The sequence below is a fragment of the Abramis brama genome (genome assembly GCF_963993115.1).
Source record: "Abramis brama genome assembly, chromosome: 21".
Taxonomy (NCBI): Eukaryota; Metazoa; Chordata; class Actinopteri; order Cypriniformes; family Leuciscidae; genus Abramis; species Abramis brama.
Window position 1 is genome coordinate 22,933,481 of NC_139983.1, and position 23,489 is coordinate 22,956,969.

Consider the following 23,489-nt stretch of genomic DNA (forward strand, 5'->3'; position numbering starts at 1 on the left):
CACCTATCTTTATATCGATAGATAGATAGATAGATAGATAGATAGATAGATAGATAGATAGATAGATAGATAGATAGATAGATAGATAGATACTTTTATTATTATTTTTAAATTAATCATTGGATAGCTACAATATGTGCTATATATTTATATACTTGTGTTTTTCGATTATTACATCTATAATTACACTGTTGACCCTTACCCCCAAACCTGTCATTAATCTTACCCATACCCCACCTCAATAGCAGTAAAAGTATTTTGTAATACATAAAAGTTGACATAAGTAGCCTACTGGTATAGTAGTGTAAAACACCTAATATAATATACTATAATACCTACCTAATATATATATAATATAATATAATACACATATATATACATGTACATTTTGAGGTATTTTTTTTCACACTTTTCCATTATGATGTTTTCTCACCTAGCTAGGAAGCAACGAAAGCCCTCATTATCTCCTCCATGATGTATTAGTTCTCTTTGAATGAGACATGTGTTGTTTACTTTCAAAACTGTAGACGATAAAAGACACCCTCAAGATGATATCTCTGGAGACCTGTAATGTCTACAGTGAGTGAAGCCTTTGGGTGTTGAAAGTGTGCAAGCTTAAACCTCTCACATCACATGAGGGAAATGTGCCATGGCCTGATACATGTTTATTTATTTTTTTAAACAAATGCATGATGGCTTTCAATAAAATTGCTGCTGTGACACTGGTCCATTGCGTCCACCCATGTGTGCGTGCGTGCGTGTGTGTGTGTGAGTGTGTCTAAGGAGACCTTTGTTCAAGGTTTCCTTAAGCTGTCACACACAAATATGAAATTATTTATGCATCAATCTCATTTCTGTCAGCAAACTTGCCAAATGTTGGGAAACATTTCAGGTATGAAGCTTCATGCAAAGAAGTGTTCATGTAAAGGTTTCTCTCCCCAAAGGAATCAATGACAACAGATATGTTTTTATCTCCCAATGTAACAATTTACTGGGTCACAGTAGATCAGCATGTTTCCTTCTTTACAGCAAAAACATTAGCAACAGGGGAATACTGTCTTGACAACAAACAAAATATCACAAAACATTGCTTGTAAAATAGAAAATATACAGATCTTCTCAAGCAAAGCAAATCGTTGCACAATGCCATGGTTTTCTTTTCTATTTAAATTAATTTAATAAAGATTGTCTAAAGACAGAAAAAATTCAACTCCTTCTATAAAGGGGATGCAAAATAATAGTCTTGGTTTTGTACAATGCTTCTGTTTTCTTTTTCTTTCCTTTTTGTACTGACAGCAATTTAATCAAACTGTGACTTCATGCCCTACTATTTGCAAATTGTATAGCACCTCTAAAACATAAAGGCAAAACATTTCACAAACAAGTTACATGGACCTTGATTACAACTGTAAACATTCTCAGCATGGGTGAGTAACGCATCACAGGGTGGATTCAGGCTACTGCAGCACACACTGCCAGACATCTAGAGGAAGACAATGACAAATTTAAGACTGTTATTTCTCTTTTCAATTTATGCACATCCCTCTGTCCCCCCCTCCCCCCTGCCTTTTTGGCACTAAGAGAAATGGTGACACAGTAACAGTAACAGATGCCAGATCATTCATCATAAGAGTAATATAGCTAAATTTACCTTATATTTCAAAAAAAGAAAAGAAAAACGTATGCTGCTAAAATGATACTGAGAACATACTGACACAGTAATAAATATAGAAACAGGGTGAGCACAGCAAAACATTTTTAAAACCTGTAAATTTGAAATAAAGATCAAAATGCACGGACAATTTAAAACAGAATTTAAATTAAACGAGGAATTTATTCAAATACACAAAATATTTTGAATCAGGCATTTCAAGTCATATTCTATTATAAGTAACATTTTATTAACGCAACACATTTTTTGTTGATGTAAAGAGCAAAAATAAAATACATTCATGTATGATTGATGGATGGATGAATTAAAGAAATGATATAGTTATAATGGCAAAATAATTAATTAATCATTATTCTGTCCCTGTGTAAATTTATTTTTTAACTCAAATAAATAAAAGGGCATTCGCTTTTTTCCTTTTTATTATTTTGATGGAAAATTAATTTTCTGTCAGAAAGCAACAAGATAACATGTTATGGGCATCTCACCACCTTTACAGATATTAATTGTTTTCAGAAGTCTGCCTTGTATAATAAAATAACATTGTAAATTCTCAGCGAACATTTAGCTAGTGATACTGACCGAGTTTTATTGCCAAATAAATGATTCTCCATCAATTGATGGTGACTTCTGAGGATCTCCTGCCAAAGATACCAATAATATTTAACATGATGCTATGTTAAAGCATCCTTCACTATTTCTGACTACAATGTACATTTTACTATAGCCAGTATTTATGAGATTGTGCCATTTTTAATGACCAGTTAATGTCTGGTTATATTGAAATTTTGCTCTAATTCATAATACTAATACTAAATTGTACATTTGTGCTCAATGTAGATGACCATATGCCACATTCACCATCTTCATAACAGTCACGTCCAAATAATACATGACTTAATCTCTCTTCCTTCTTTTTCTCTGCCTCCCTCCCTTCCTCTGGTCCTCCTTGAAGTGCGGTCACTCTGACGAGGATGAATAGTGAAAACTATTCAACGGGTCACGGGTTTGTGCACAAAGCATCAGAGGGACAGAGTTTAGGTCAATAGGAGGCACCTTAAACACCCTTATTTCCTCCCAGACTCAAGTACTTTTATTTGGACATGATTTCATATATCAACACTTCATATAACTTTATATATCACAATGTGGTTTACTTGTACACTTTTTATATGTAAAGTTGAACTTAAAATAAAGTACATTTTTATTTTTTGTAAAAAAATAAAAAGCACAAATCCTTATTTACTCAATACAGCACTCAATACCGGCATTATTGTTTCTTCAAAAGAATATCTCTTGCACCTCAAAGCAAACAGCCAGATTTTCTCACAATATCAATACTCCCATTTCCCCCTTATACCTTTATTTAACCTGGGAAAACTTTTGGAGAACAGTTTCTCTTTTGCGGAGGTGCCCTGGATGGAGGAGGGGTTAAGGGGACCAGAGTAACATGATGCAGCACTCAACTTGGGGTTAAGTGCTTTGCTCAGGTGCACAACGGCAGTTCTATACACTAGGACCCTTCTGTTACCCATTCATTCTCTTTGGTGCCCCACTGGGGAATCAAACCCACAGACCCCCAGTTTGTAGTTGATAGCACTGTGTGCTCAGCTAGCTACCCATATAGACACGCATGCTCCCTCAGATCTCCGCATCTTTCCTCCCAATCCGTCCTGTGGAATACCCCTTTGATCTAAGTCAACAATGCCTCACAAATTAGAGCACCATTGGTTTGCAACCTCATCTCAAGTCCTTGTGCCCAAATCCTTTGGGCCTGTCTCTGTATCATTCTCAAACAATCAGACATCTTAACACATCTTCCTGTATACAATCTCCGTTCTCAATGGAGAAGTTTGCCTTGTTTGTTGAGCAGCCAAAGTCTGGCTGTAAGGCACCATTTTTATCAGTATAAAGAGTCCCCTCCTCAGAAAGCGATGCACTGATAAGATACTCCATGGGCACAGATGACCCACATCTATCTGCCATCTCTGGAATGATGCCACAGCCACCATTTAGAGTATTGTCCATTCATATATTTCACAGGTGTAAGGATGATCATGGAGAGCAGTGTAACAGCCACCACATTTTGCAGAGCATTCAATCAGGAGCTCATACACTGTTACTGAAGATAAACGACAGCAAGTGCAAAAGTAGCCTACACGAGTTTGCATGTTTTAGCGTCAAATAAATAATTTAAAAATGTATTTTATATGGTGACCATCTGCGCTGTTTGATCGCCACGACAATCGCTTTCGTCATTTCACGAATCGGAATGTAAACTCTTTAAATTATGATTTTAAAATGATACACAACTAGGCAGGATAAAGTCTCACACTCTGCATCAATCTGTAATTCGTGTGACGTTTATGTTCATATTTATTTACCATCACGTAAGCATGCCACAGGGGTTTGCCACCTGTTTGTTCCGACTACCGCGTAAGTCTATGTGCGTATATGTGTTCTCGCTCGCGCAAATGTTGTAAAATATTATGGCTCTAACAAATCCGCTTGCATTTGCATCCGAAATTAACAAAGGGATGAAATTAGCCGAGGCAACGTTTTCCTCTCTGGTTAAGTTGGCTGTCTGTCAGCAGCAGCACCATCGTGTTCAAGGCATACTGATAAAAGAGGTGGGCGCAGGGCTGTATGAATGAATCTGTGCGACACCATTGCAGACCCATAGTTGTACAAGATCAGAAAGTAATCTTGATATGTTTAACAAGCAGCCCAAAGCGAAGCCAGATAAATAATAAAGGAGCTTTTAGTGGATCCAATTTATGAAACATTAACTCTAGAGGCATAATGGAGTAATTAGTTTTATCTCACGTTGGATGTTATTGGACACTGCGCCGCTGAATGAAAACTTTTCTTTTCTGGCCTAACTGTAAAGACAACGGGGAGTAATTTTCTGCACCGGGAGAGAAGGGTGGTCTCTAATGCTGCTGGTGAGATCTGGATGTTCAGGTACAACACAGTGTTTATGTAGTACTCCCAAAAGTGTATCAAAGTTCGGATCCATGGAAATAAAAGAAATGTCAAACAAAACAAGCATTAGACTGCATAAAATAAAGTATGGACAAGGGAAACAGGTGAGGCTTTGTTTAGGTGGCTGAGGTAGATCAATATCTCGGCTTGCAGGCCAGGAATCTTGCCCGTTTTCCTCTAGCACTCTGCAGATCAGCTTACTGCTTGTAGACAGACTGTCGCCTATACCTCACTGACAGACAACCTGCCTCACCCCAGAAGACGGGATAGGGAAATATCTTCATTCTCTTCTGAGAGAACCAGTCGAATTGGTTCGTCAAAATAATTAAAGAATATATAGGGATAGATTGAGTGAAATAATCAACCTTATCTGTAAACAGTGAGGCACAACATGGCTTTGTGGCTTCTCAACCTATAGCCTAGGCCTACGCCTGTTTATGATGGGACCGTTTTAAAGGCCATGCAGGCACATCCTTCTGTGGGCCTCCTCCGCCTCCAACTAATAACCGACATTACATTTTCGGTGTTTGTTTGTCTAAATTATGTTTTCAAATAATAATAAACTTTTTTTTTTTTTTTTTTTTGTGATACGTACTGATATACATTTTGCTTTCAGATTTGGTCTTTCATAGCGTTCTGTCCATCAGGCCGCGGGCGGAAGTCGAAAGAAACGATAGAGGCATCTGTGCTTAATTGGCCAAACCTTTCTTTCTTTCTTTCTTATTCATTAACAGTGGATTGCTTTTATCAACCACAAGTTTGGTTTATTTTGAAGATGGAGCCTCCTGGTGCTTGATATGCCAGTGCAACATTCTATTCTTATTCTTTTTGTTTTTTCTTGTTATTTTTCTCTAACAATTTATTGACATTGTTTTTATTTTCACTATATTATATTCGTTGTTATTACTGCATGTTTATCCACAATTCCATTAGGTTTTGGAATTATAAAAAAGAAAAGAAATTGGCACTCTATGATTCAGCAGACAGTGTGCTGTTGTGCTACACTATGACAGTCCGGGTTGCTTGTGAAATCTCCAAATTATAATAAAATATAGGCTAAAGCATATTATTTTGCCAGCAAATAATTTTGGACTATATATAGGCCCTATATATATACATATATAATTTAAGTAGCTTAAGTAGAATTTAATATCTAGTAGACATGACGGTTGTGGAGGCATTAAAATGCACAACATTTACAATATTTATATTAACGCTGTAGTCTACAGAAAAAAAAGACAGCTCAGACCTTGAAAATAATGACTAGTTTAACAAGAAACTCACACCGATGTGACATCACAAATAAGAGCTTGTTGCATTAATCTATCAGTCGTTTCAGAGGCGCGAGCAAGAATTCATTACAATCAGCAGTCCTTTTTGTAAGCCTGTTGGTTCCGTTTCGGACACCCAACCCGCACTGGGAGTTTGCAATTTGATAGCACGAAGGCTGTGATTCCACGCATTGTCTCGAAGCTGCTTTTGATAGATAGTGCTTTACAAGTGAAGGAGTGATGTCAGGTAACAAGAAGAATTTTGGCACCTGTTGGTAACGTTTAAGCCTAAATAAAACAGCTAAGCTGTTTACTTAATAAAAGTGACAAAACCACAGTGGCAAAAGAATATTGGCCTAATATTTACAATAATAATAATAATAATAATTTACTTAAAACAACTATATATATATATATATATATATATATATATATATATATATATATATATATATATATATATATGTATATATATGTGTGTGTGTGTGTGTGTGTGTGTGTGTGTGTGTGTGTGTGTGTGTGTGTGTGTGTGTATTTGTTGTTCATTAGCCTGAATTAATGATATTACATCATGCATCCCAGGTGGTGTTTCCTTCTTGTGACTAAATACACCAGACTAAACATATTGGTTTAGCGCATGTCTTTTATGTGTCACACAACTCTCCAAAAATGGCTTTGGGGTTTGTTAGGCTGAACAAACGATATTAATGCTCAAACTGTCATAATTTATTGTAAAATCATTTAGAATTCGATTGAAAATGTAGATCCAAACTGCAGTCAAGTTCATTAAGATATTCAATAAGATATTAGTTCAGAAGAAGGTATAGCCTACTTATGAAGGTAGCCTACATGATATATGAAACATTCTAGCTATAGGATATGGCCCTGGGCCATTTTTTAACAGTAGGTTACCAGCAAATCTGTGGGAAAATTATTAAATAAATAAATAAACAAATAAATAAATAAATAAATAATGTGTCTTAACAGACAAGAACTTTAGTCATCTACATAGCTCTTAGCCTACAGAACATGCGGTGATATTACGGCGCATACAGTCGAAATCTTTATTTTCCCCGTTTGACAGTGCTATTTTGCCATTGTGAATTCACATGATTTCGGATAATCTGAGGCAGCCATCGAGAATATTGGCAAAATTATTAATTTAAAGTCATGAATTGATACATTTATTCATGGTCACTAGCACGCGCAATTTAAAAGAAGATATAAACAGATAGATAGGAGGGGGAAATATAGGGATAGAAATGACGGAGAACTGGGGTGAACGCAAAGGCCAAGGGACACATGAGAGCGCAACAACTTCAGAAATAAAACTTTAAAAAAAAGAGAGAGAAAGAAAGAAATCAAATCAAACATTTCACAATTTGCCTTTAAAAAAAAAAATTACTTAGGCTATTATGACGCATCTTATTTTTGGTAGCTTATTCCATTGGGGTTAACTTCCACAGGACCCGGAACACAAAAGGTCCCTCAGTGGACACCTTTGCCACTTCATTGTGGTTAAAAACCGTAGTAAAACAAGACGATATTTAGACCAAACTTCATACAATGATTTAAATTAGAGAGGATATTGCTCTTCAGATTTGAACCCTTCTCAAACAAGACTAGGATATTTCTAATCTAATAATATTTTAATTCACAGGTAAAAAGTGGACAATTAGCTTAAAGGTGGTCTTTTAATGAGCAATATTAGATAATAATAATAGAGAATTTTGTCAAAAGAAGCATAAATATATAGCCCATTTATTAATTTGTGCTATTGCCTCTGTGTGATTCTGCTTGTTATAAAAAGCGGCTTTATGATGCTTGTCATAAAATTATCATTAAAAGTATCTGGAATAACTATAATTTTATAACGCACATTTCCGGAGAGACCATGAATTAGAAGAATTACATTTTGCTTTTAAGCAATCCAATTTCATCACAATACAAGTTGTTTGTTTAACCCGACATCTCCCTTCACTAAGTCTGGAGCTTTACGCACACTCATTAAAACGATTATTCACGACCTGTCGAATGTTCTCTTTCAATATAGCAAACATTTTACTATATAAGTATATTGCTTAAGAAAGTCTTTATTTGTTTGTGTTTGTGTGTGTGTGTGTGTGTGTGTGTGTGTGTGTGTGTGTGTGTGTGTGTGTGTGTGTGTGTGTGTGTGTGTGTGTGGCTGGCTGGCTGTAGGATATGATTTTTTTTTTTTTTTGCTTTTTTTTTTGAAAATGATAATTTTATTATAGGCTAGGCTACTTAATATTATGTTAAAAATAACAGCGTAGGTGGTTTTGGTGTTACTGTTTTTTTTTATGAATTTACAACTGCAATAATAATAATAATAATTAAACATTCCACATCTTTGTGCTTTGCATTGTTAAAATATTAGAAGGCTGTTTAGTGGTTTAGTTGGAGCTAATTTCTGCATTATCGCTTGTGTTTTTTTGTTGTTGTTGTTGTTTGTTTTGTTTTCTCACAGCTTGTAAATGATATTACAGTTCGTATTGCCACAAGCAAAACTAAGTTTATGAGAGGCCATGTGCAAAGATATGAAGTTCATGTCACTACAGTTCTGCGTCATTCTAGCGCCCTCACTCTGTCTGGCTCGTAAGGCTCATATTACTTTAAGAGAGGAAGCGTCCTTTGCATTTTACAAGTATTTTAATGGTTCAGAGTTGGATCAGCTTCGTTTTACCACACCATTATCCGTCGATTGGCCAGAGTGAATGACCATTATAACACCGTTTTTTTTGTTTTTTTTATCGCATCGCCTATTCTATCTTGGCGTCTTCATAGGGCTGTAGTGACATTTTATTAGACAACTAATACCAAGCAGCAAAATTAGACTATAGGAGCCAAGGAAGGATTTTTTAAATGTGGAAACAGCAGAACGGAATATTTAAGCACAATCTGTCGCACGTAAGATATGCTATTGAGAACAGATTTGACAGTTTGTTGGAATAGATGATCATATACAGGTACTAGCACTTTTTCAATTAGCTATTGGTCACAGAGCTCAAATAATTATCAGTGTAATTTCATGAACATGGCAAAATGCTTTATTCAATCAGTCTGATTATTATTTCATTTTATAATATGCGAAACCAAATGCATTAGGAAAATGTTTTCCTTTTTGTAGGTGTTCTATTGTATTTACGATTTCGTTGAATGCATTAATTCTAGCAGAATTTTAGTATACGATTATGATGATGATGATGTGCGTGCTGTCCCCAGTTCCCCTCACAGTCTCCCTGCGCCTCGGGGAAACCACGCCTTTTGTGTAGCCTGAGACTAAACCCTGCTTACAAGATCTTGTCAAAAGACACAAAGGAAAAAAATAACTATTATTTCAAGTGCATTGCTTCATGAAATCTCCGTAAATGTCTGTACAATTTAATACAAGCGATTCGTCTTAAAAATTGGTCCACACAGCGTCGAACCGAAAATAATTCCCCTGTAGATTCCAATTATTGGTGCGATTTTAGGCCTCGTTTCTGCTTCAGATAGATTGATCGCAAATCCTTATGGGTTGCAAGCTCACGCTGTTGACAGGAAACAGATGCAAACCAATTAAACAAGCTCAGAACAAACAATCACTGCCCAAAGATCATAATTTTGCTCACTGATTCCCACTGAAAAAAAGAACAAAAAATTGTTCATGATGCTAACGTGTTATCCACCAGGCTATAGGCTATGTAGAGAAAATACTACAATAAAGAACAAAACTATAATTTTGGGTAAAATATAATTGGAAATCCAAATGAAATGTTTATTGTAAATACTGCATTTAAATTATCGTAATTATTTAGCATATAAATGTATCCATATGCTCGTATAAATAGCATAAGAGACAGAGAGCGGAAGATATAGCCTACAATAGCTCCATTAAAAAAGGAAATAATTTTGCATCTCAGAAACTACACCAAGGTAAATTAGCGTTATATGAATTTTAGACTTCTGCATTTCTACAAGATAAAAATATTCTGCTCCTAAATTTGACCTCTGCTTTTTTGCTTTTGTTTTTGAGTGGTCACCCCGTTTAACATTTGAGCGATAACATCTTTCGAGGAGATATTGAGTTCCACCGGTCTATTGTATAAGGCACAGAGGTTATTGCATTACCGTTGTGCACATTTAGCACAATGTCTCTTTTAAAAAACATGAACAAATCATTGGACTTAAAGTGTTGAAAGATAAGTTGTTTCTCTGTTCTATTGCAACTAATGACTGTATTGTTGGCGGAAAACAATAGCTGATGTGATTATCAGGCGTTATGCATGGCTCATATGGCCTCTACAACCATGAAACGCTTGTAATAAACGTGTAATAAGCTACAGCAAAATATTTCAGAACAAATATTTCAGAACAAAATAGCGTAAAATACCCAAGGAAATGGAATAGTTTGATTGCCAGGCACATTATTAAGGTCGCGTTGTTAGGCCTTCGAAAGAAATAGGCTATACAAATAATATATCGACTGCCATTGTTTGCTGTTTTTTTTCTTCCTCTTCTTTTTAAGCTTATCGCTAAAGCATTAAGAAGCCCAAATCATTTTTGTGTGCCTTGTTTTTTTGTCCCCCTGCCCTAAAAAAAAAAGTATGTTTATAACACATTGCAGGCCCAGGCCTTCAGATACCCGCAAACTGTCGCTTAAATGTTTAAACACATTGTTTAGTATATTCTCAGACAGCTACTAAAAATACTAGTTCATCAAAAAAGACAAAATGTTCGTAATAAATGTACTTAACCTACTTTTTTTTTATTTTGTTCGGTTAACAGTTTAAGCGACAAACACGGGCATAAGACCACAAAATCACAACCATGGAATTTAAAGACGACATAAACAATCACTCAATATTTTATGAGGCATTTACTCAACACGGGTTACACGTTCGCAAAGTTATAACCTATAATTACAACAAGTATTGACATTTCACTAATTACAAAAAGAATGTGACCTGCATGGTGGTGACCACATACAGTAAATATGCAAACACAAGCTAAAAGCATTCATTACGTCTGTCCCCTTCAGAACTGTCTGTAAAGTTATGAATACTGAAAAAAAAACCTATATGTTGTTTGTTTGATAACCATTCTTTGGTCTACAAAGAAACTGTATTGTTAATATATGTATAAAATGCACTATATGTATTATTCAGTCTGTATTATTAAAATAACAAAACAACAAGGAGCCACGGATTTGAGCGGGCATTGTGCACTTATAGAACATATTTATTTAAAAATGAAAATAAAACTTTGTGTTAATTTTTGAGAAATCTCACCCCACCAGTACGCTCATGACACGTGATAATACTGCAAACATGATGACTGGAGGTTGTTCTGTAATGTATTAGATATTTTAACATTTAAAATTAGACAAAATTGCAACCACTATTTAAATAAACATTCTAAAGTAATCATCTTTCCAGAAAAAAAAAAGAAAAAAACCCCACTATGCTTATCCTTTTTTACTCTGGTCACATTGCACGTTGCTGACAGTGGAATAATAAACAGTTCCGCGACACTTGACGTTTGTATACAATCAGAAATAAATGAAGAATAATAATAATAATAATACAAAATACCTGGAATTCGGCTTGCATTGTCCGTTCATTCTCCTTAATTTTTTCATTTATATATATTACAGTGTAAATTGGTGTAAAATGTTCACTTACAGTCTGCTCCTGTGGATGCTAGTTAGTGTATAAGTGGATTTGATGTTGACCCTTGATTCTGATGTGTGAAGTAGTCAGAAAGTCCGCTGGAAAGTCCGGAGGAAAAACTGGGTAGGGAAGGCCTTAAGGAGTCACACGGGAGAGAGGAGGCCGTTTGCGGGGAGGAGGAGGAGGCGGCTCGGGAGCTCATGGACGTGCTGCTCTGGGAGGTCATGGATGGGTGAGGCACGTGGGGGAAGAAATAACTGGTCTGGCCCGCGAGCAGGTTAACTGAACACGGATTCAAAGAGTAGGTCCCGGAGCAGGGTACGGAGAGCCCACATGGCACTGAGGCGGCCAAAGCGGCCGCAGTGAGGTGGTGTGTGGCGTACGGAATGTCTCCATTCACGAGTCTGTCAACACTCAAGCCATTGGAGGCCGGGAAAGAGTGATTGTTCCCCAAACTGTTTTGAGTCAACATTGTGCTATAGGACATTGGGTGACTAGGGTAAGCCGACGACGTGCCGTTGTAACTCAACGCGCTGCTCGCCCTCGGATGGTGGAGTGAAAGGAACGGCGACATGGGCCAATATAAAGAGCCAGCTCTATCCATAAATGTCAGTCCGGTTGAAGTAAGCCTCGCACCCCTTTTAAACGCCAGCTTTGCCCTGGAAGTGGTCGATCTCCGCCGAAGTTTGCCCGTCGTGCCGCCAATGAACACGTCGTCGCTGGAGGGGTCAAGCATCCAGTAGTTCCCCTTCCCGGGGTCATCGTAATGCCGGGGCACTTTGACAAAACATTTGTTCAAACTCAAGTTGTGTCTGATGGAATTCTGCCATCCCTGCTTGTTCTCCCGGTAATACGGGAAATTTTTCATAATGAACTCGTAAATGCCGTTAAGGGTTAATCGCTTCTCCGGACTCTGCCGAATAGCCATCATAATCAAAGCGTTGTAGCTAAAAGGTGGTTTCTCGTACTTGCCGTTTTTCTTGTCGCCTTCTTTGCCTCCTTCGCCTTCTTTTGAGTCCCGTTTCTCTTCCTGCTTCTCTTTCTCGTCCGTGCACGAGGAGTCGTGGGATGAATTGTCACTTTTCGCGCAAGTGTTCTCCGACTTTTGCTCCTGTACTACTTGGGCAGGTAAAGGAGTCTTCTCTTCTTCCTCGTGAACCGTTCTGTGGTGTTGGTGATGGTGGTGGTGGTTGTCGCTTTGCACGGCTTCGGGAATCAGACTGTTTATACTGAACGATGATTTAGGAATCATTTTGACTTCTTTCCTTTCTCCCATATCCAACATCACAAGTAAGATAGAGTAGCAACAACCAGAAGCAGCAGCAGCAGCAGTAGTAGCAGCAGTTGGACTTCAAATCTCTTGCTCTGGCAACTCCTCTAATTAAAAAAAAAACACAAGAACTATTTCATGTTCCTTAAAAACACGTCGATATGAGACAGCTAGCTACAATTAATTACGGAGCCACAGACACTAAGCTGTAAAAAAAATAGCTTGAACCTTTTTAGAGACTGCAGCCAACCACAGCAGCATAAGTATTAACCGTGCAGCCAATCATTGAGCAGTTCTTAGCGCCTGCTCCAGTGCGTAAGGATACACAAGATCCACCAATGCTCATGCCTAGTCAACAATGGCTTTCATTTCCCCAAGCAAACTCCTACCAAGAAAACAGACCACATAACCTCAATCAATTTTTTTTGTGTGATAATTGTAGAGTGCTGTTTCAACATATCCATGCGTCCTCAATTTGTTTTCATACCGCAGGGGGAAAAACAAAAGGGACACAAAGGTAGCCACAGAAAACAGGTACTACTTCCTGTATTGGACATTTGTGCCTTTTAATATTCTACATGGAGCTATACTGCACAAATAGCTTACATTTGATGATAATACTCGCTGTAGAGCGACAGTAGGCTATATTTGGAGCATTTGCATTAAATGTAGCCTATCCGTTCCGACGACGATATACGCAAATATATTCTAGGTTATTCGTTCTCGTGTCACATTTGAAATATTTTTCTTAATGCGTCAAGTCCGCACATGTAGCCTATATTTAGTCGCACGTTTATGCGAACGATTTGAAACATAAGCGATATTATGAAGTTCATCCACACAGCAAGACGCTATAAGCATCTTTATTCCTAGCGTATGTTAATAATCATGCTACTAACTATGAACAACATCATCGGCAACAACAAATGAGGCAGTTGAAAATAACAAGATCAAGCACAATATTATTTTTACTTTGAATAATAATAATAATAATAATAATAATAGGCTAATAATAATAAGGATAGTAACAAAGCAGTAGATGATCATTTATTTCTGGGTGTGTTTAGGTTGTTAATTTAACGTGATAAACCAGATGCTATTCACCAGGCGTACATAAAACAGCAAATAACTTTGAATTTAGAAGGTCAATCAGTATGATCAAAAATGTCCACATACAAACTTACATACAAAAGGATAGAGTATCTTCAAGGCCTAAGTAGACAAAACAGGGAGCTTCCAACACATAAAATAAGAACAAGACCCCTACACTATTTTTAAGAAATTCTGAAAAGACCTACAGTGCATCATTGTTTTAAAATAATAATAATAATAATAATAATAATAATAATAATAGACCAATAATAAAAATAATAATAAAATATGTGTCATTAAGGACGCAAAAATAACATGATGGATGCTGACATCAATTAGTTGCTTTATATTTACGGTTGAAGTTTCTCTAATGCAAGGGCTGATATGTGTGTATTTGTGTTGGGGACGTTGCAGGGGGGTTGACTGAACAACAGACACACGCACGGCACACACGCATTCACATGTGCAAACAAATCGTACACAGAGACACACGCAAACAAACAAACAAACTGGATTCCCACAAGGTGAAAATTTTGAGAATTAATTCAGAGTCAGGTTGCATGTAAACATATAGTTTTATAAACATTTAAATAAATAAAATAAAATTAGTCTTTACAAATTCAGCCTGTTGTATCATAAACTAATAAAAAAAAAATCACACAAAAAATCGAACTTTTAGCTATTATTGTTTATGCTGTTTTTTTGTTTTCCATTATTTAATAACCCTTTGTTTTCTAAACTCTATAAAAAGACCAAATGCAGTAACCCACACCTGCAATATAGGCTGTGCGATATAGGCTAATTTTACTTCAAACTGGAAAGTTGAATCAGATATTATATGGAGAACACTTGAGAATTATTGGGCGAGGACCTAACGTGTTTGTTGCTTAGTAGCCAATATAATAATATTTGTTGCATTGCAAACGTTGTTATTGTATAATGCCTATATCCTACATTAATTTAGATTTCTAACAAAAACACAAAAATCTGGCACTAGTTGCACAGCCGGCAATATAATATATTGCATATTTCAAACCATTTCTATCAATGCACAACCATTGTTGCTTTTAATGCACTTTGAAAAAGCTATTGACCCTTCCAAGCCGAAGGGAAAATAACAATTTGAGCGGATAAGATTGTGATTATAATTTTCGGGGGGTTTTTTTATTTTATTTTTATAAATGGCACATGCTTGTAGCCCACCTTCAACAAACAAGATGTTAATGTCTCATCGACATTGTCTGACAGGTATATAAATATCTTTTCGCGGAGAGAGAGAAAAAAAACAAAACATGCAAGATCAAAGTGATTAGAACTAGGTAGGCGGATAATGCATAATTTTCAAACTTCTCTCAGTTGATTATAGTTGTTAACACATTGTCATTTAAATAAGAGCATATATCCCGTATTGATGACACAATATAGGCTACTATTGATATATTATTTTATAGTCCATATCAAACGCAAGCCTTCCACTGTCACTGCAAATTTAAAGTTTGGTTTGCGATGGGCCATCAACAACAGGTACAGGCCTGAGTCTAATAGTATCATCCAATTAATTAGCCTATAAACGTGGGGCATTATTGTGGCCGATTTACTTTGTTTGATAAATTGTCATAAAAAATATAAATCGGTAATTTTATTAAGCTATTAACGCTGGATCGAAAGATATCAATGTGCAAATATGCTAACAATTTATAAACTAAACGAGATGGTGGTTTATTTTATTTTTTTATCATTTATTTATTTTAGTATTTAGATATTTATCTGCATTAAATCAACCTGAATGCATTGATGTGCATGCATCCAGCAATGTAAAGTAAAGGTTGTTTGAGTAGGCCTGAAGAGTGTTAGATAGTACTTTGCTTAACGCTTAATGAAATTAACATCAAAATAATTTTCTGTAATATATTTATTTGGGCTATAACATCACCTCCATAACCTACCAGCAGTAGGTTATACGTTTGTGTTAATGACAGAAGGCTGATAAAGTTATTTTTGCGCAGTGATGTGGGCTCTTCCTAAAATGACCTAAATGTTTATGAACACGTCGCTTAAATAAACACAGTTGTCACTTACCTCGACAAACATACGCCTGTGTTGAAATGAGAACTGATAAACAGGGAGGTAATCCTGGACAAAATCAATCCTGTCTGTTAAAACTGCAGCTTGTGTCTTTATTAGGATGCCCTCTAGCGGCGTGGAAAAATCGCAGCATTTCTTCTTTTATGCGCTTAGATTTCAATCAGAGATCTTTGGAAAACTCATTTCTTTTCATTATAACAAAACATACAGATTTTTTAGCATTTCGTTTTCCAATAGGCTACTAAATAATTTACAAAATACAAAACCCATGCAAAAATGTTACACGGGATGATTTATGACTGTTTGGTTCAGATTGTAAAGCAAAATAAATATAGCCTAAGGAAATATACATTTAAAGCATTTAAAGTCTACATTTCATACCGTCTTTAATCCTATCCTTTGCATTTTTTATAGCCAACTTGCAATACAAAATGTAAAAAGACTAAGAAGCTTCTGATTAATTAGTAACTTTAATGACATAAACAATATTATTTGCACCCCAGGCTACCATAACTAAAATCTTGATTTGAATAAAATTTTGACAACGCGTCAAAACAAAACTCGTAAATGCATTTTATGCAGTCTTGTATCCTACTATATACAAGTTCGTAGGCTACAGCGAGAAGTAAATTGGTTGCTACCTTTTAGAGATACGATTTTACCGTAATGTGCGAGAGAAAAAAAAAACAATAGGATACAAATAAAAATAATACGAGGTGTAGCCTATTTATTAATAATGTTTAGTGTTGTTGCCAAAGTCGACCACAAAATGAAGTTTACAAAGTTTTCAATGACAATAAAAATGAAACCGTGAATAATCATATCATTTTATTTATGCATTATTGTTGCACAATACAGGCATCATAACTAATAATAATAATAACAAAAGTTTAATTGTGTTAAAATAAATAGTTTAAGGTTTTAAATATCCAGTTCAGTAATGGTCGCGGGAAATATATATGCTATATTTTGGTCTTTTACTGTGCCTAAATGTAAAATATGAGGGATCACGTTTTTCGCAAGTTATCGCTAAGAATATGCTTTGTAATAATGTTTATAAACACGAACACGATGGCTTATAGGGTAGATTTAATAAGGACTGTGCGAACAATTGCTTTTCATAGTCTGTAGCGCCATCATGTGGCGAGTGACCAGGTTCATTTAGTCATTATGAAGAAAGTCTAAACACTGCCAAATGACTTGTAATGCAAATCTTAATTATTTATATTATCTTATTGTATATATGGTGAATTATGCAGTGGGACCAAAAGTTTTTATAAATTCATAATGGAGCAGATAAAAGTTTTATAGCTATAATCAACCTTTGAGTTTTTTTTATTTTTTTTGTGATGTGCTAAAATATTGAAATACTATTTAATATAATTTAAATGTAATAATTGAAGACATTTGAAATTATACACAGTAGAACAAAGACACTTGATGACAGTTATATTCAATATAAAAAATAAAATAAAAATTCAAACTTTCTGTCCCATTTTACCCGATGTCCCACTTTTGCTGAACCCACCCCCCAGCATGCATCTTCATCAGCACTGGAATCCTTAAAAATAATACAATCAGAGCTAAGCACATGATTTTTATTCATATACCAATATATATACTAAAAACTGATCTGATGGATTTTAGTTTTTAACATTATTTGTGATCACTCATTTACTGTATATCTTTGCACATATAATTTCAAGTATGTAATCACAAAAAAGACGTTACATCAGCAGTATTAGTTTTAAAGAAAACCAAATCAGAGTAGAATAATAATAATGTATAATGTTAAGATTCAAATATAAATAGCCTTTAAAAGAAGTCAACTGTCAACTACTGCCACATCAAGTTAGAGGAGAAGGTGAAATCTGCTATTATGAAAAGAAATCATTTTTTGAAAAATTTCATGAAGCTACTCCTGCTTTTGGACTTGTCCTTGGCTCCATTCTCTGCCTCCCCTGGTGGAGGAGGAGGGGCGAACAGGGGAGGCTGGTTCCTCTGTAGACTTCTTGCATGTTGGGTCACACTCACTGAAGAGAAACAAAAACAGTTTATTCTGTTTCAGACACACGCAGCAAATGTATCTCAAGAGAGAGATTATAAATGTTATTATAATACATGACAATCTTTATCCAGAACATGAACATTAAAGTGACATTTTCATTTTGAAAGTCATTTCTAATTAAAAAACGCTCCAAGTTGCAATACTAGAGACTGATTGCCCTTCTGTAATTTGATTTTACAGTGACACTTTCAGATGCTTGACTCACTGGAGTAACGGGATCTCACCTGAGTCTTGGCTCTCTCCTCCGTAAGGGTAGCGGTGTCTGTTGTAATACGTGTGAGGAGGTTTTGGTGGTGGCTCTTTCTCTGTCTCACAGCTCTCGGTGGAGTCTTCTGTTAATACCGATGGTAAGTGTTAAGCAGAAGCACACACATTGGCACACATAAACGCACAGAAGTACTCAGGCTCTGTTTGTTCTCTCACCCTTTTCCTGTTTCGACTTTGTGTCGGAGACTTGAGTGTCAGATGTGTCGGCTGGCACAGACTCGCACTGCTCTGTGCTTTCTCTACTTGCTTCTGTGTTAATTCTGTGTGGGGACAAACATGACAGTCATAAGAGCATGTGAGAAAACGTTGTTGTCCGATAATATAATTCTTTCAGTAACTGATATGTATATATATATATATATATATATATATGTAAACTGATCAAAGGCAAATAAGAGTGTCCATGATTAAAATATATATATTCAAGTTCTTAGAAATGTACTCTTTCTATTCATGTTGGTTTCATATGGTTTTGAAACAACCAAGAAATCAAGAAAAGTTTCAGTTTGAAATGAATATATTTCCCTTACACCTTGAATATATGATAGAGTACACTATTTATAAATATTACGTTTGTGGGTTGGACCCATGTGACGTAAAACCTGAAATAACCTTGCCTTGTCATAAAAAGGTAATTTTTTTTAAGAGACTTATTGCCCATGACACAGTCATGGGGGTGTGCAAAGCTCCTCTCTATGATATAATTTTTCTTTTCTGTCTGTTTTTACAGTAATACTTTCAGATGGTTGCATCGCATTGAGTTTTATTTGGGGGACAATGGTTTTTCGAGTAGTTTTGTTAATATAAACTTCCAAACTTCAACATTTTGTGGCCAGTAATATATAACTAATATATACTTAAATAAATTAATAAAAATAAATATTTATATACTTTTCTTTTTTCCTTTTTTGGAAAGAAATTACTACTTTTATTTAGGATAAATTGATTAAATGAATGAAAAGTAACAGTAAAGACATTTATAATGTTACAAAAGTTTTGCATTTCACAAATGCTATTCCTTTTTACATTCTATTCATAGAAAAACCTGGAAAAATATCACAGTTTCCATGAAAATATTAAGCAGCACAAATATTTTCAACATTGATAATAAGAAATGTTTCTTGCATTTTAGAATGATTTCTGAAGGATTATGTGACTGAAGACTGGATTTTAAAATATATAAAATAAATGTTTTATGACTTTCATTCTATTAATAAATCTTTTTCTTCATTATGATATCACATTGACTTTTTGTCTTTATAATCCCTAAAAATAGCCACATGAATTTCAATTAAAAAATTAAAAACATGCCCATCACAGAAGAGGTGTTTTTTATGTGACGTTACCCAGGATTGTCTGAAGAAATTGTTGGATTTGTGCAATTCTGAAGTTCCTTCAACCACTTTTGCTGTTCTTCTTGAGATGAGGCGGCAAACAGATATTGACTGCCATCGCTCAACCTAAACCAGAGAGTGAAACAGATTATAGATTTCTTTTCATCTGAAATGTAAGCAGGTGTTCACGGCAGGTGGCATGAATCATCACTCACATGAGTTTGAAAGTATGCTCCTTTCTTCTGTAGTAAGGATTGTTTTTACAAACTGCTCCAGCCAAGGTGATCGGTGGCCAGCGTGTACAATTCTGTATTAAATGACATGGATTAAAGAGGAAAAATAATCAGAGTCCACAAAGTCCACCACAGAAACATCTCCTTAAATTGATATAATGGCTCTTAATTGCATCTTAATGCATCATGTGGTGAAATTACTGATATAGGGTTAGCTGCAGAAATAATCGCCCTGTCTGTCTGGATATATAGTTAATTAATATTAAACAGTCCCTCTTTCACTAGTGCGTCTAGCCAAGTATATGCGTGTGTGTGTGTGTGTGTGTGTGTGTGTGTGTGTGTGTGTGTGTGTGTGTGTGTGTGAGCCATACCTCACTGGCGGCATCTTGGTCTTTAAACAGATTGAGTGTCTCCTCTTCCAGTAGTGCATAGACTGTTTCCCAGTGATCCAAGCCCTGATCCAAACCAACAGATCAATGTTACACCATTAAGTGCTCTTACAGAAACAAAACCACACTATAAACAAAGAAGTGGAGCTAAGGATGTCAGAGAGAGCTTTTTAATCAATATCACCATCGGTGTTGGTTAGAAAGCTTACTTTATATCCGCCTTGCTTCAGTTTAATCTCCAAGGTTCCCTCCATTTTGGCACGTTCTGCTGTGATCTAGAAAAATACACAAATTGCAGACCAAAAAGGTGGAAACTAAAACAAAAGGGACAAAAAGAGTGTTTACCTTAGTGGTAACAGTCGAGATGACTATTGAAGCGTTAGTGGAAGAGGGTGCTTGAACTTCTTCTGGGTCTGAAAGAGAAGACGGAGGAGATGACTGAGGGTTTTGCAGTGGGGTGGAAGGGGGAAGGTTTCTCTCCTCTGAGTTTTGGTTGTCGACCATTTCTGCATCTTTGGAGGGTGGCTCAGGGGGTTTTGATGTAGGAGGACCCCAAATCTCTTTATCAGGGCTTGATGGTTTCAGATGCCTAGGAGTGATCCTTGGTTTGGCAATGAGACTGAGGGAGGGTTCGGTCTGTGTATCAACCTGAGTATCAACCTCATCTTCAGATGTGGTGTGTCCAGTCTTGAGGACATTGTGTAAATAATGGGGTTTGTAAACAGCACTAGAAGTTTCTGAGGAGTTGGGGCTGTCCAGAACAGAGGTGGACGGTTTGTCGGGGGACGTTACGGTATCTCTATCGCTGGTGCTGTTGCTCCTGGAGCCTGATGCCACTGGTGACACCACAGATGAGTCTGTTTTACCACTGCTGCTTCTCTGCAGGATGGCAGACCTGGCTGTAGGGTCTTGCGAGGGTATGGTTGAATTATCACTCTTACCACCGCTGTTACCAAGGACAGGACTGGTCAGTGAGGGGCGGGGGGGCAAAGCAGGACGCTCAGACGGCTTTCGCTTTAGTGAAGTTACATGAATGGGCTTGTCCCTGCTGCTGTCTGTACTGTCACCTCTTTGAATTTCTTTTATCTTCTTTTCTCTCTGGGAGAGCAAAGAAAGAGCAGAGAAATCAAAAATGGTGAATCGAAACTGATGAATGTGGATGACTGCATCTTTAAAAAGGCATGAAACTGCTTTTGAATTTGATTTGAAAGGTGTGTTAGGTTAACGGGAAGAATTTCATCTGCCAAAAATGAAAAATAAAAAGCTAGTATTAGCAATCTGTATTTTACCTGTGTTCTTCTGGCTTGAAGGGCATTAAATCTCTCACTCTGGGCTTGAATCATGGCTTCCAGATCCTCTTGCTTCTTCATTAACTCCAAAACATCTGATACTGAGTCCTGTCCAACCATTCGATGCAATTAGATTTCATGAAGAATCAAATTATTTATTTTTTTCAGCATTATGCTGTTAACAAATATGTAAATAAATTTCCCAATTCCCCAAATTCATAAAAACGAATACATAAATGGGTAAACTGCGGACAGCCTCACCCCATATTCCTCCGCTCTGAGTGTGCTCTCATAGGTGTTGAGCCAGTGCTCGGCCTGCTCCAGCTCTCTCTGCAGCTGCTGCAGTTCAAGGTCTTCCAGATATTGAGCTCTCCTTTCAGCCCAAGCCTCCAGCACCCGCACCTCCAGCTCCTGGAGCTGCACAAGACGATCCTCCAGCTGCAAAGACAGCGATAGAGAATACAATTTTTTTTTTAAAGATTTAGTTTCATCTGCTGTGACCTACAAAATGCATTCATAAAAAGGTTCAAAAGGATCACTGTACATGTTGATCATGTTTTGTTGTAAACTAAACGTTGCTGATGAAGAGAATTGTTGCATTGAAACTTTTCTAAAGCTCCCTGAATTACGTTTTTACAGCATCCCAGACTTTTCATTTAGACCGTAAATTTAAATGTAAAAGTTTTTAAAACACTAGGAACCATACACTTGCCCACTTTGTAAATGTTGAAAGAAAAACTGCACATCACACACTAAAAGACTAACGATTCACACACTATTGGACTTTCAGGTGGTTCAGATTATAACAAACCCACAGAAACAAAATAAAACATTAGAGTTCTAAAATCGTTTAATATCCTCAGACTGGATAGAATTATCATCTGATTTTGAAGCTAATATAATCGTGTGCCCATCACACACTACCAGCATTTATTTTTTTAATTTTTTTTGCATTATTTACATACTATCATAGTGGTAACACTTTACAATAAGGTCTCATTTGTTAACATTAGTTAATGAATTAACTAACATGAACTAACAATGAGAAATACATTTGTTACAGTTTTTATTAATCTTAATGTTAGTTGAAAAAATGCAGTTGTTCATTGTTTATGTTTAGTTAATGCACTGTGAGCTGTTAGACAATATACAACTTTTGATTTGAATGTATTAGTAAATGCTGAAATGAATGTTAATTAAGATTAATAAATGCTGTAGAAGTATTGTTCATTCTTAGTTCATGTTAACTAAAGTTAACTAATGAAACCTTATTGTAAAGTCTTACCATAATAGTATTTATAAATATTTTGAATTTTATTTAATTTTGTTTAGTTTTAATATTTCTACTTAGTAATTGTACTAATTATTAAAGTAATAGTAATTTCTATTTTGTTGATTTTTATTTAAAATGTAATGTATTTTATTTCACCTTTATTTCAATTAATGAAAATTATTTTTAATAGTTTTAGTTAATGATAACACTGCACACTATGTGATTTTTGTGTGTGAAATCTGTCCACTCCGACATATCTGAAGACTAGCTCTTACTTTCACTAACTAGCATCAACTATTCTAGACTGCAAATTGGGGCAAAAATCTGGGCAAAAGTTGTGTAGTTTATTCCAACCTTCAGGTGTAAGTGCCGTACCTCGTGACTCATGAAGTTCCCCTCTGCCATCAGATGTCTCCCTTCATTTTTAACCATTTCTGATTTGTCCAGCTGCCTGTCAATCTGTGTGCGGTACTCATTGTGTCTTTTAATCAGCTGCTCCAGGTCTTTAACCTCACCTTCAACTCCCTCGCCTGTCACTAGGGACAATGTCTCCTTAAACCAGCCCCTAAGACAGTATCAACAACATCAATGT

The 23,489-nt window shown here is 36.0% G+C and overlaps 2 protein-coding genes across 2 annotated transcripts in view; both read right to left on the reverse strand.

The window, feature by feature from the left end:
* Window positions 1-972: 972 nt before the first annotated feature.
* On the reverse strand, window positions 973-13,006 carry foxg1a (forkhead box G1a). Its single transcript, XM_084096673.1, is given in 4 exon segments — window positions 973-1,483; window positions 11,610-12,762; window positions 12,764-12,789; window positions 12,792-13,006. Coding segments are annotated over 3 exon segments (1,248 nt in total). The 5' UTR covers window positions 12,883-13,006; the 3' UTR covers window positions 973-1,483; window positions 11,610-11,631.
* A 3,851-nt stretch (window positions 13,007-16,857) lies between these two features.
* sptbn5 (spectrin, beta, non-erythrocytic 5) overlaps window positions 16,858-23,489 on the reverse strand; it is a gene marked incomplete at its 5' end in the record, with an annotated part of 30,365 nt that continues 23,733 nt past the window's right edge. The window contains 11 exon segments of the mRNA XM_084096315.1: window positions 16,858-18,077; window positions 18,337-18,444; window positions 18,536-18,639; window positions 19,726-19,839; window positions 19,929-20,020; window positions 20,318-20,401; window positions 20,545-20,610; window positions 20,681-21,433; window positions 21,625-21,732; window positions 21,886-22,062; window positions 23,273-23,462. Of these exon segments, the coding sequence (XP_083952441.1) occupies window positions 17,935-18,077; window positions 18,337-18,444; window positions 18,536-18,639; window positions 19,726-19,839; window positions 19,929-20,020; window positions 20,318-20,401; window positions 20,545-20,610; window positions 20,681-21,433; window positions 21,625-21,732; window positions 21,886-22,062; window positions 23,273-23,462 (1,939 nt within the window). The 3' untranslated portion in view covers window positions 16,858-17,934.